At 31.6% G+C, this 14,377-nt stretch overlaps 1 protein-coding gene and 1 long non-coding RNA gene across 3 annotated transcripts; one reads left to right on the forward strand and one right to left on the reverse strand.

Moving 5' to 3' along the window:
- Positions 1–1,994: 1,994 nt before the first annotated feature.
- Positions 1,995–6,919, reverse strand: LOC134266499 (uncharacterized). Of its 2 annotated transcripts, XR_009991984.1 has the most exons (4): positions 6,853–6,919; positions 6,549–6,619; positions 5,603–5,730; positions 1,995–4,025 (listed from the first exon to the last, which is right to left on the reverse strand). It is a non-coding gene; the product is annotated as an uncharacterized LOC134266499 (long non-coding RNA). The 2 variants fall into 2 exon arrangements; XR_009991985.1 differs by lacking the exons at positions 6,549–6,619; positions 6,853–6,919 and adding an exon at positions 6,267–6,480.
- LOC134266498 (uncharacterized) lies at positions 4,075–5,491 on the forward strand. Its single transcript, XM_062748723.1, has 2 exons — positions 4,075–4,426; positions 4,546–5,491. Exons 1-2 carry the CDS (start codon positions 4,159–4,161, stop codon positions 4,596–4,598), a joined length of 321 nt encoding a protein of 106 aa, XP_062604707.1. The 5' UTR covers positions 4,075–4,158; the 3' UTR covers positions 4,599–5,491.
- Positions 6,920–14,377: the final 7,458 nt, after the last annotated feature.

Here is a 14,377-nt window from a genome sequence, read left to right on the forward strand (position 1 = left end):
TGATATAAAAGACATGGCATACCAAATGAATATCAAAAATATCAGTCCTCAAGATTGAAAGTTTTAAACATTTAAAGATTAAAAGTCTGAAAGTTTTTAAAATTGAAATCCTAAAAGTCTGAAAACCTAAAAGTGTTAATATCAAGATTCAATTTGTATTGTGTTTTGAAGGATTGAAAGTCAGTATATGATTTGCATGTAAAATTCTTTTAAATTAAGGAGCACATTCACATATATATTATAGAGATTGTGGGAGATTTTATAACTAATTTCTTACAAATTAACAAATCACTCTGATATCCTTATATTAATGAAGTTTTACTGTAGTAAGTGTTTATTTGTAAATGTTAGAGTACAGAACACAATGACCTTTAACCTGAAAAAAAAATCAATAGAGTTGTTTAGATATTCATGGACAACAATGGTATAGCAAAAATTGTGCTGATCTTTGATCTGAAAATCAAAATTTATGAAGCTTGTTTAATTAACCTATCCATGAAGTTTGATGATTTTGCTATTAAATATACCAGATGTCCTTCTCACTTTGATCTTTTGACTTAAACCTTAAAAAGGTCATTTATTTACCTTTGTGTAACTTGGATGATTATCTTGTATTATATGTTGGATATATTAGTTGGACACCATGCATTTAATCTGACTAAAGAAGAAACCTGGAAAATCTTTTATTCCTTTGTATGAACAAATTATTTGATATCATGCAGTTAATTATTTTAACCAAAATATCAGGAAATCTTAGGACTCTTAAATAAAAAGTTCTCATTATAGTCAAGGAAAACCATTAGTCTACCTACCAAAGACAAAATAGGAATGTCAACTCAACAAAGCAAGTAAGGTTCCTTTTCTTCAAAGAGTAAAATTCTGATGAATTGGGTAAGTGTTTGTTACTTTATGCCTATAAAGTAAAATATTTCCTCCCTTTTGACTGTATGCATTAACTGTTCATATAATTCAATCAATGTAATGTCATTCTAAATACCAAAGTGCGCATGCTTCATAATATGTACAAGTCTCAATCATAAGATAAATTATCCACATTTTTCTTTTCTTTTTTTAAAAAATTTACATCACTTGGCGAACATATTTGAGGGAAACTCAGAATTCTCTGTTCACTTCATGTAATTTTCTGGTGTGCACCTTCATCATTTGACATAATTGATTAATTTCCTGTATTTTGATTGCCAAGGTTAGGGTTATCCACACATAGAAAGAAATCAGAAAATGAACACAGTGAAATTATTGTAACAAAACCTTTAAGTTTGATACATAAAAAAGAAAACATTGTTTTCATTCCTTTGGATTGACCCTGAATAGAGATACCATTTACTTTTTGGCAAATGTAAACTATATACTGTACATGACTAAACATGATTTGTATATTGAAATTTGAAATGGTTTCTTTAAGGGTAAAATCATAATATTCTAACTGTCCTAGTGAGAATTATGCTCAATCAAATCAACTTTGTGAAATATTCCCAACTTCCAATGGTTCTTATTTACATTAAAAAAAAAACTGACTCCATATAAAATTGTTTGTTTTCTTTTTATTTTACAAGAAATAACATGCTGACAGTGAATCTAATCATTTTTTCAAAACTGGTTAAATTAATGTTTACAATTGTCTTAAAATACTCAAATGTAAGTTTATTTCATACAGAAATACCTTAAATGTATAGACTGATTGTACTTATAGATTAAATATATAGATTAACCCCTTTGTAGTAAAAACATTTTTAACCTCATTTTCTTGCCTATTCTCTCATACATTTTCTAATTTGAGTATTCTCAAATTATTGATTACATAAGCAAACAAATTTAAGACAAAACCACAATATATGCTGAATACCCTGAAAGGAAAATATGCAAGATGTGTAACACATCATGTACAACTTTAAAGTCCTCAAGATTTTAAGCTAACCCTATATACAATAAGACTACTTTTTCAAAGTTATGAAAAATTCTCCACAAAAAAAAAAAAAAAAAAAAGTATTTATGCAAAAGATGAATGTTATGCTACACTTTTAAAATACATTTTACATGAATCACATAAAGAACATAACAAATCTTTTCTTTGTGGTTGTTTTCCTTTGGAACATCTGTGAACAGATATTCTGTTTTGTCTTTTTGATACATAAAAAGCGTCCAAAAATCATTTGGAATTGTTGTGTTAAACCCTGATAGTCAGAATTTTAAGAGTTTCTGATGTGTGCCCTACTTAGAAATGTTTACATTGAAACAAAGATGAAACTCATAATTGAATTAATCAGCAAATATAAAGTCATCAGGTTTACACATGCTTTTCTAACACATCATGTACATTTTTTTTTCTACTAGTATGTCTTTGTTCACAAAAAATTGAAATCAACAGAACTTATCATTCCATGTAACAAAAATGAACCCTAGCTATTAAAAATCTAAAAGTATATTTGTGCATCAATGCAATATGTTTAACAAAACAATCTCTTTCACTGTAATGAAAATTGTCTTCTTCATATAACATGCAGATGAAGAACTTCTTTGGATGATGTAATTTTCACATGTAGAAAAGAAACTAATTCAACTAAAACTAAAAGACAGTCATTAAAATTTTAAGGACATTAAAGGATGATATCAAGACCGAAGTCCAGGAATTGATAAAATGCTACAATTATCATCCAAAGATGTATATGTTTGGATTTATTTTTTAATTCACAAGCAAATGATATGCTGCCATTTAATCTTTCAAACTTAAATTCTATACTTTTGAATTAAAAATTTCAAAATCTAAAGGAGTCTTCCAAATACCTATCTACATGTATTTATGACTGAAGGTATGTAAATCACCAGAGTTACTGTAATGCACCATTTGAATAAAAGTCATATCCACATTCTTGACTTTTTTCCCTAAACCTTATTTGAAAACATATATTATTCCAACCAGTCTTTATCTACGCAGTGATAATAAAATTTTTACAGAATTCTAAGGTATTACATAGTAATAGTCATATAAACACCCTTGAACATTGTACATTTGATTAACATTTCAATCCTTTCCTAAGAATTTGCACCTAATTTTTATAAAGTCTATAAGTTATCACACAATGTTTAAGTTATTGCATTACAGGACTCAAATCAGTAATCTCAGTTAGTAACTAACTTTTACCCAGGAGTAAATGATCCAAAAATCTATAGAAATATCTTATTGATTCTTCATCTGTGTACTTATGATGTGAAGTTTGTAAGTTACAAATTATTGTCAAAGAAGTCATCTCAATAATCTTATGCTTTGACCTTGACAAAGTGTGCTAAACAACAAAGTGTATTCCTACAACCATTCTATATGTAATTAGTATGATGAATATGGTATGATAAAGATATTCAAGATATTATTAAACCACAGATTATGGGACACTTGCATCTTTATTGGGGGTCTTATTGAGACCAATTTTAAATTCAAAATTAAACATGATACATACACAAACAAAATATATTTACAATTCCAGGAAAGTTAAATAATAACATTAAATCCAGCATCTGAATATCTGTGTAATTTCTAGGGGGTTATAGAAATAAGATGAAAAATAAAAGGTTTAAATGTGTAATTCCCATACATAACAACAGTCATCAATATGAATTGGTCAAAATAAAAGTCACATTCAGATACTTTGAGGTCCGTGAGAATTAGTTTTTAAAGAGCTTATGCTATCAGAAATCATATTTTCAATACTTGATTTGACTAGATCTCAGTCTGATAAATAGCTACATCTTATCCATACTCAGTGTCTGACAGTAAGAGATACAATCCTGGGTCCTTTCTTTGTCATCCTGTAAACCACAGTCTATGATCGTACTTAAATTGGTTGGAAATCATATTTATCTATGTTCTTCTTAAATCCCCCCATCCTGTTTGTTTTTCTTGTTTCAGTGTTCCAAGAGAGGATATTCTGTTAGTCTTTGCTTAATCTGATAGTCTTTCACCATTCTGAGAGTAGATATAGATCATTTCCATAAGCCCTCACTAGAGAATCCTGGAAAATAGAAAAAAATAATGTCTTAGTTGAAAAAAAAAATTGTTATATAAGCTTGATGGAATTCTAAATATAGACAAAAAAGGGTATAAATACAAGGTGTAACATCAGAATTTGAATTTCCATATTAACCATGGGTAACACCTCCAGTAAAAAAAAAAAGAGTAAAGGAATGAGTAAAATTCAGTTTGGAGAGAGAGTTCTTTTAGAGAAAGATGTAGACAGAGGTATACCAAATAAAATTAAAAAAAAAGATGGCACTATTGAGATCATTTCTCAACAAGAATATAGCCAATTAAGTCCAAAGAAGGGTGATCCTAATGTTGTCAGAGATTACATAGAAAGACCCTTGATTGCAGAAGAAGCCAATGAGGAATATAACCATTTATTACCAAAAGAGGGTAAGAATTACTTGGATTACCCTGAAAGACCTTTGACTAGAGAAGAAGTCAAGTTTATAGATAATAAGAGAAAACAGTTGTCAGAAAAAAAAATGTTGTTAAAGACACATGAATTTTAGCCCACAAAACCATTGGAGAAGATACAAGGATTAATGGAGGAAGTCCAAACTGAACTCTTGGAGGACATTAAGGCTTATTATGAGAGTAACTTTTCCAGTATTTGTTTATTACAAAATTATGTATTATAATAAAAAAAAAAAGTTTTCACTTTCATTTGTTGTGCCTTAGACCATTTAAATTGACCTTATGGTTAAGATTGTGATACACACTCTGATAATCATCTATGATGTCTCTATCATGTTTACCTCAAAAGATTGAATCAGGGTATTTGTGTTCAAAGAGCTGAAAAAACTATACAGACAGATCTAAGATTTTGGAAGCATACATATTAATGGGTTTAAATGAGATATAACACTAGATTATTAAAAAGAAAGAACAAAAACTCATAGAAATGATATTGAAAGTACCTTTTATGAATAAAGTGTCATGCTCCAAGGTATATTTTTTTATAAACAGGAGAAGGTTTACAACAGTCCCATGCACTCATAAGAAGATCTTGGGTAGTAGAAACACCAGGGAATTTTAATTCCACACAATCAGATTATCTTACATCAGTTATAAGGTTACAGTCTTTATACATAGTTAAGAGGGTCATTAAGATTTCTTTTCTGGTCATCCTGATGTGCTACATTATAGTATTCTTTCCCTGTGATATAATGTTAATATTAAATGGGAAATTCAGAATTCATCAGCAATTGGAGTCAAAACTTGCTATCTTTACCAACTATGATATTAAGGAAGCTGGGGGGGGGGTTACAAATTAGCCATATTTAACTTATTCTATAGATATGCTATCTTCAGCTGTTAACTATCATTTGGCAAAGAAAACTTTCATACATTTTAGTTTCAAAAATTGATCATGCATTTTTATGCCTTTTCTTCTTCTTCTTCTAAAGGAGATCAATATAGTTTAAAAATGACCATGACCACCAAGCCCTGTTTATTTAAATATATCATTTACATATCAATTCAAAAATATAAACATGCATATGTAAAAAAAAAAAAATAAAATAATAAATAAATATATATTACAATTGTATCTCATTGAAACTTTACCTTCAAGTTTGTGTGTTTCTATGTTGGTTGACTAACTGTGTATTTCCAAAGGAAGAGCAGACAGTCTGAACTTCATAGAGAATTGATTATAGATGGTTAGGAACAATACATATCTTCTATGTTGATGACTGTATAGAAAATAAAACCATTTTGTTAATATGACAGAGTACTGTGTGAAACAATGCATGTTTAAAAATTGAACAAACATGTACAATGCCAAAAAAGTTCATGAAAATGTTTGTTTTTAATCTCAAAACAAATTGTTTTTAACATTAACTCCAGATGAGAAAAGTTCATCATGTTATCTTTAGATAATAAAAAAAGCACAATTACTGTATTGATATCACAAATAAAATGATTATCAAATTAATTATTTAGACACTAAAAGATTTTTTTATTAACAGCAGATTCAATTTTGTTTAATATCTGTCAGTACTGCATACAGAAAAATACATCTTTTTTTTAGCATCATCACAGTACAACATGTAGTCCTTAATTTTTTGAAAAGCTCATTACTAAGAAACAAAAGTGAAAATGAAAATATATGTATGCCATATATCCCACATATTTAGAATCAAAACAAAAAGTAAATAACTTAGGATTAATCTTTTGTAAATTCCTCCTTTTCTCTTATTACATTCCTAATTAATATCTCTTTGATCACCATTTAGTAAGTCTGAATTCCATGGCCATGGGTAACATACATAATGAATTATGAAATTAAATCATATAATTTATACAAAAGGACTTATTAATATTCTGAAGATCCCTTAATCATGTGTTAATATATTTTAGGTTAAATAAGGGTGTGCTTATATGAATGTAAGTTAGAGACAACAGATCACATAAGTATTACACAGTAATTAAATTAACCATATAATCATGTTTAAATGCAAAGATGACCTTCATAGGAAATGTAAACAATTAAAAAACAAGACAAACTTACCAGAGATATCCAAATGTATGCCCAATAAGTCTATCAATTAAATAATCCAGTGAAAAACATCTCAGCTGATCCTGAAAAAATCATACAATTCAGTGATACACAATTAACCTTTTTTTAAGACAGATTTATTTAGGATCGACTTTAAATGATAACATGAATAGCACGCCATACTTTAACCACATGTCAAAACATTCTCTCAAATTACACAGAAATGGGTTATTTAGCATAGCTGACATTAAACATATAGGTGAGCGATAACATAATCACAATCATAAACAATGTGAAACAACTTTAAACGACCTACACTGTGGATTACAAGCCTTTTTCACTGGGGTAAAATCCTGCCGAAATTCGCCATGGCCGCCCGAAACCCCGAACCCGACTGTATAAAAGATGAAGTCATACAATAACATAACACTGATGTAGTATTACATGATTTTTTTTTTTATTTTATTTCTTAAAAACTATAAGGGAGTTTACCAAAAAAAAAAAATTAATAAGAAAAAAAAATTTAAAGTTATTTTAAAAAAGTTAAAAAAAATTTATAAGTTTAAAAAAAAAAAAAAAGTTTAAAAAATTTAAAAAGAAATTCTAAGTTTTTTAAAAAAAGTGACCTGGTGTTATAACTTGACAGACATAACACACACATGTTTTTTTTTTGTATTGTGTGTTATTTGTTATTGTCTTCCTGTAAAAAAAAAAAAAATCAGTTCAAACCGGTTAGGCTGGCTAGACTAGGCTGTCTAGACTGTAAATGAAAAAGTGTGACGTCATAATCACATTGTATTTATACAGTGAATGACGTCACAATGCATAGGTAAGTTTTATCGTACTTTTTGCACACGGCACTTTATAGATGATGCAAACAGGTATATAAGGAAACACAGGTAAAAGGTATATTTCTTTTGCACACGACCCTCAGTTTTTTTGCACACGGCACTTTATAGAGGATGCAAACAGGTAAATATAAGAAAACGTAGGTAAAAGGTATATTTCTTTTGCACACGACCCTTATGTTTTTGCACACGGCACTTTATAGAGGATGCAAACAGGTATATATAAGAAAACGCAGGTAAAACGTATTTTTGCACACGGCCCTAAAATAATCCTATAGTATATAAACCAGAGCTAGGAGTACCCTGCGCTCATTATTTCCATCATGCCTTTCCTGTGGAGATGGGAGTATTGGAATGATGTAGAAAATCATGTTTGTCATTACTGTGATCAGAGCACCAGGAATTATAAAGAATTCACAGTGTATAACCCCTGCCCCGGAAATTTTAAAGTCAATTTAAGAGTCTATCCGATTTGCGAGCATTGTGAAATGGCATTTCCACACTGGATTGAGGATGATGGGCCTAGTATGAAGACTTGTGGGTGTAGCTGGTGCCTGAAATATTTCATCTGGAAGAAGGGAATTGAGAACATTCCGCCTCCCCGATGGATGAAAATAACCAGGAACAGACCGTTGAAAGAATGTATGATGTGTTACCAGGAAAAGACTCAAGGAAAATGGAAATGCGGACAATGTCACCAATATCCCTGCTGTGAGGAATGTGTGAAGAAACTCTTTGAGACTTCTTACCAGAAATGTCCCTTATGCCGATACAGTGGAAATTAAAAGGTATTTTTCATTCTGAATAAAAATTGAAAAAAAATCAAAATCTGGGTTCTTGTTTTCAATAAATCCAGTTTGAACTGGTTAGGCTAGACTGTCTAGACTGTGAATGAATGCGTGACGTCATAATGACATTCTTGAAATGTTTTGCACACGGCGCATTTACCTGTGCAGTTAGCATAAACAAAACGTAGTACCAACGTACCAATGTAAACATAGTGTAAACAACCCCGTATTTAGGGTTAGGGGTAGGGGGTTAGGGTTAATTAGGGCTAGTTAGGGCTAGGGGGTGAGGGTTAGTTAGGGTTAGTTAGGGCTAGGGTTAGTTAGGGTTAGGGGGTTAGGGTTAGTTAGGGTTAGTTAGGGCTAGGGTTAGAGGGGTTAGGGTTAGGACTGCACTCAGTTGACCCACCTATCCCCTCAACCAATCAAAACTGATCACGTGATTTCTCTCAGCCAATCAGAATGCGGTCCTAGCGGGGCTCCTTATACTACTAACATGAACATGATGGAGGATTATGTTTCAGATATTCAATATCCGGCCAAATCCTGCAAAGTTTTCTTGTAATTTTTTTTTAAAGTTTGGCAGCAATAGTCGATGTATATTTGTAGGAAATATAAGGTGTAGTCTTCAACTTGTAATATGTTGGAATACAAGACTCGGCCCTTTAGTGATTCTGAATATTAATATTATTAACCGCGTCGATTCCTTTATTGGCATATTAAAGTTTAAGGAAAAGACGGATTGTTTAGCTGCATTTTCTTCAGTAAAACTTGGGGGTTTCAAAAAAGCCTATGATTTGCAATATCCATAATCACATATCCGAGCCTTTATTCTGGTGTCGAGGAATAAAAAACATGAGCTTTACTCGACTTTTTCAAGAAGACTGTGTAAAAATTTCAAAGGACAGAATAAAGTTTGGTGCGTTCTGCAGACCTAACTGTTGATTTACATAAGGTAGTAATGAATCCAAAGAGACATCGTTTAATAAAGGTTTATTGCAAAACCGATGCCCATGACTACACTTAAGGACAGATGATACAAACAAACTTTTGTCAAATAATTTGAAAATAACGACTTGAGTCACGTTTTAATGAATAAAATGAACAAGTTTCATCGCGTAGTTTTTAAAATTTTAGTCAAATTTTCACAAAAATAGGAATTGAAGTGAAAAATATTTATATAGATTAATAAGGATGGTTTCAGAGAGGCAGACTTTTGAACATCATAGAAGGTTTACAATTTCTTTATACTCTAGAAATATATCATTTGCATCATTTTCAATGAAATTATGCCACAAAATATATACCAATCCAGGCATCCATGTTTTGTTTGTATCATCTGTCCTTAAGTCTGTGTATGGTTAAAAAGTCAAATTACATTTACATTGTTATAATATTATTATAATTAAAATTATTATTATATATTACATTATAATAACTATATATATAAATATATTATAATATCTAAACAAAGACGTCGAAAGACAATCTGAGTGGTCTGTACTCTGTTTTTATAAGCCTCTCCACTTGTTCTTGACCTTTATCACAAACCCGGCCTTTCCCCATCGTGCATTTTAATCTTCCGAGTTATACATTTTTCTTATAAGATTGTTCATAGTTCTATATCTTTTGATCGTAAGGATACCACCCACGATAATTCATGTCATCTATGCTAGGCGTGCCCCAGATAGTTACTGACTGCAATAGGAACTTGTCGTTATCTCCACCGCTAATCAAGGTGTATTTTAAACCACAATTTAAGCCGCGCCCATTATGTAAACACGCGTTGAACGCAGAAAAATCTAATGATTAAAACAAAATCTACATATTTGACAAATTTACACGTAATGTATTTGGGTTAAAATAAAATCGAACACTGTAATATATACAGATTGTATTAATTGTTCGACCCTTCAACTTTTCAAGGAGTTGTGCCAGCCGAAGTCATACGGTATATAGATTTATGAACGTGATTTGGTTTTTTGAATTTCCGTTTCTAAGGAGCACGTGACATGCCACGTCAATATTTTATTTTGGCCAATGAAAATCTAAATCACATGCACCTGTCGAACTTTCAACTTCGGGAGTATAAAAGGACCACGATTTCCTGATTATTTCGCAGTGCGCGTTTGGAAATCGCTCAGAGCGGATCCACGTCAGACTTCATGACTAGTGCGCGCTTCTCAACCGTGTCGGTTGTGTGTAAGTAGCATTGGGATCGGTTGAGAAAAAAGTCAAATGATAATTGTTGTTTTTTCTTCGTGAGCCAGTGAATATTAGTTTCAGGGTTCTTATTTTTTTCAATTTTTTTTTTTTTTTTTTTTTTGAAATGTAGATTTTTAAAAAAAAATCAATAAATGTACTTGCATATGGAGGTTTTGCGCCTTATTTCGAGTGGGTTTTTCTAGTTAAGAAAAAGACACCAAGCAAGGCAATTGTAAGTTCGCAGATATGGAAAATGCACTCTGTTGTACATTTACTCCATATGTATACATGTACCTGTATTACGAGCGGTTTCAAAATATTCAACGGCAACAGATATTCCATCGGGATGTAAAATGTAGTATTTTTCAAGATCAATTAAAATTAGCTCTTGCTCTTTGAGTGATAAAGCTGATTTTCATTGTGCTTTCTGGCATTTATTCACGACAGTGACTCAGAATATGGAAATGTATTTAAATTCAGTGATGAGTGGTACGTTTTTCTGTCGTCATGCAAGGTTTTAACCATACACACAGCCGTTCGGAGTGTGGTGTTTCTTCTGATTTCTTCTTCTTGAAACGAGGGATTGCATTGTAATATATTGTGCGGAGCATAGTAAAAACAAAAGTTTACTCTTCCCAAGCAACTATTTATAACAAATTTTATCGATTAAAGAAAACAGCGATAAGCACACTAACAGTGCAACAAATACGAAGGTGAACATTATAACTTTTATCATATTCCCTGTAATAATACAGGTATGTGCTTCACGTGAAATCTCCTAAATCTTTATCACAGAGATTGTAATTATTTGCCTATGAAGTAAAGTACACACACTAAAGAGGACAATTCACATACTTGTACAATACAATTTTTTTCAATAGATTGTAATTTGCTTTTTTTTTCTTCATTTGCATTGAAAATAAAGCCTCAAAGGTCATAAAAATATACATTTTTCTCTTTACAAAAACACGGAACAAAGACCCCTACACCTTAAAAATAAATGTACACTTTGAATACAAAACTTTCACATCACACTGAGAAATACTTAAAAGTTCGTTTAGTCTCATTGATGAAAAAATAATACCCTGTATTTTTATTGAAAATTCCACAGATAATCAAAATAAAAATGATTTCATGAAATTAAATAATGAGAACTTCATTATAAATTCTAAATTCACACACAAATTGAAATTATTGAAAATGATTTTTATATACACTGTATCTGGAGGTAGAGGCATTCTGTGCGTCTTGTTCGCCCATCTCCTTTAAATAAAATTAACACAGTAAAGGTTACGAATTATCAATAAGATTTCAATTTTAAATTTCAAACGATTCAACTGATTGGTAGAATCAGGTAGATGGAGGTTGAAATATTGTGTGACGTTATAATAAACTTCATACTTCTTTCTGAGGAGTGGAGGGGGGTCATAAAAATTAATGAGAAAACAATAAAATTATAATATTATATGCTATACTGTAAAAAAAAAAATATGGTGTTTAACATGCATGTGTTAAAGTATGCAAATTATAAACACTGAAACGTGTTTTACCACAGTGGATTTAATTTAAAAACTAACATTTACTCAGATAATACAAGTATTTTGAGCGAGAAGTTTATTAAAGCATTTATAAAATTTGCTACATACCTGTATTTAATGCTTAGCCAGATGATTTTCCCTAGACTTGGCATGTACCATCGCTTCGAAGCTAGACCGACCTTGGGTTTCCGACGATGGGCATGTACACTGAAGGCAAATGTAAGTTACCTTTGGTAAAAAAATAAAAGAATTTGCCGTAGTTTTTACATAAAATCCCGAGCTTTACCCATATCAATACATCTAATATCATAAATGGAAGAACTACATTTACATAATATGTAAAAGCTGTTAACCAATGATATTTCGGTGCCGCTGTTAAGTGATATTTTGAAACAGGATGTTGCAATTGTATTGAATGACAAGCGAGGTGAATTCAGCTTTTCCATCCTTATCTACGCAGTAATATTCCATTATCACCTGAATATGTTGTTTTCCCCCAAAATAATTCGATACGTGAGACCATGCTCTGAAAACGATTATTTTTTATGCACCGAGGCAGCATACTGATTAGTAAGTTGATGTTACAGAAATCTAAATTCGTGTAACCTCGTTAAAAGTCAACTTTTCATAAAATATAAAATGACATTGTTAGCCAGCAAAATCTCTCGATTATTTTGTATTTTTACCGAAATATTTCGTACCAATGTTTGGCTATAGTTTTATACTAAATTTAACCTTATCATTACACCTTATCGATACAGCTTCGCACGGAGGGTGTGACAGGTCATCAGGGGATGCTTACTCCATCTAGACAACTGATCCCATCTCTGGTTATTTGATGGTCCGTGATGCTTTGAATTGTTTGTAGATTTTTTGAGATCGATTACTGTTTGTTATTTTCAGCTATATTCCTTTTATTTATTTTTTGTTGAATTACTCACAAGTGCATGTGAATATAAAGTTATAATCATATGCATTGGTTTATTGATTTAGAGGGGGGCCCAGGGGGTCCGCCCCCCCCCCCTTTGAGTCCCAAAAAATACACAATATTCGATAAATCAATGTTTTTTTGGTGTGACTGTGGGCCCCTACCCTGACCTCAAACTGATCGGGCCCCCCTTTTCAAAATTTCTGGATCCGCCACTGATATTCCTTTCGACTATGCAGGTAAGATTTAAATTAGAGCATGTACACCGTCATTTAAGTAACCGAGAAAAGACATGTTTGTGATTATCAAATAAAAAAAACTGTATGATCAATTTTCTTCTTTTATATAAACTATCTTCCATTTACATTGATTGACATTCGCTGCGTTGTTGATTGTTTAGTTGTGTGTAATACGAAAGCTGATTACTCCGAAATTTATAAGATAAAGTATATAAAACATTGGACCACTGCCAAGATTATCACATTCACTTTAAGGCCAAAATTCACTTATTCTATTTCTTATTTAAACAACTAACATAATGTTTGCAGAAGTACATAAGATAAAGGAGGTTATATTACGATACACACAAGTACTACGCAATTGATATTAAATGAATGCAGGAGATGAAGATTGTATACAAAACATGTGTTATTGGAAAATCTAGGATCATTAACAGTTATTTCTGATATTAAAAGGATTAAAAGGAGTTCCTCATATAATATAACATTTATGTAGTCCTCAGAGGAAATGTCTTTTTTAATGGATAGCCGACGGGCACTAACCGTGCTCCTTATGAGCCGTTCTGTTACTTTAATATTTCTTGGAAAAGAATTTATTTAAAATCCTATAACATTTGAAGAATATACCGCTTTCTGTGGCCATCAACTCAACATATGTCGGGGACGTTAAAATATCAATTTATTGAAATTAGTTCTTCCAGTCACATGTCGACGTCGACTCGGTACATCATAGTGTATATCCGAGGAAATTCAGAATACAAGACACCACAGCGGCTGCCACATTTTGGTTCTTTTACCGACAGTATAGGCTGACATCTTACAATATCAAACTGTATGACGAATGACAGGAACTTAGCTATAGTGTTACATCGTCAAATTTCCTTGTTTATGAAGCGTATTCCATTTTAACTGCATCTCGTGTTTACGTGCCTCATCTTATTCGACACTCAGTATCTTTCTGACACAATTCCTTTCACCGAGGCAGGCTGCTAACAAGTAATTTGATGTTTGATGAATTTGAAAAACAGTATTTCGTAATTTCTATACGGTCGTTCTGATCAACTAATGTTAGCAAATATAATACAGTCATCTCTCGGTCAAATTTGGTCGTATTATGTCCGATATTCATGCCGGTTGCCGGGACTTTACTTTGGCTAAGGGATATTCCATGGATTAATCCGGTCGACAGCTACTCCGACGAGATGCAAATGTTCCCAAATTTTCGGGGGCCGGCCCGTGCTTATGCCCTGACTGTTCACAATTTTTATTGTTAATGTAAGTTGATGGAAAGGAATACA

The sequence above is a fragment of the Saccostrea cucullata genome, unplaced genomic scaffold, assembly GCF_032062105.1.
Source record: "Saccostrea cucullata isolate Sc308-1 unplaced genomic scaffold, CSIRO_AGI_Scuc_v1 ctg1349, whole genome shotgun sequence".
Classification (NCBI taxonomy): domain Eukaryota; kingdom Metazoa; phylum Mollusca; class Bivalvia; order Ostreida; family Ostreidae; genus Saccostrea; species Saccostrea cuccullata.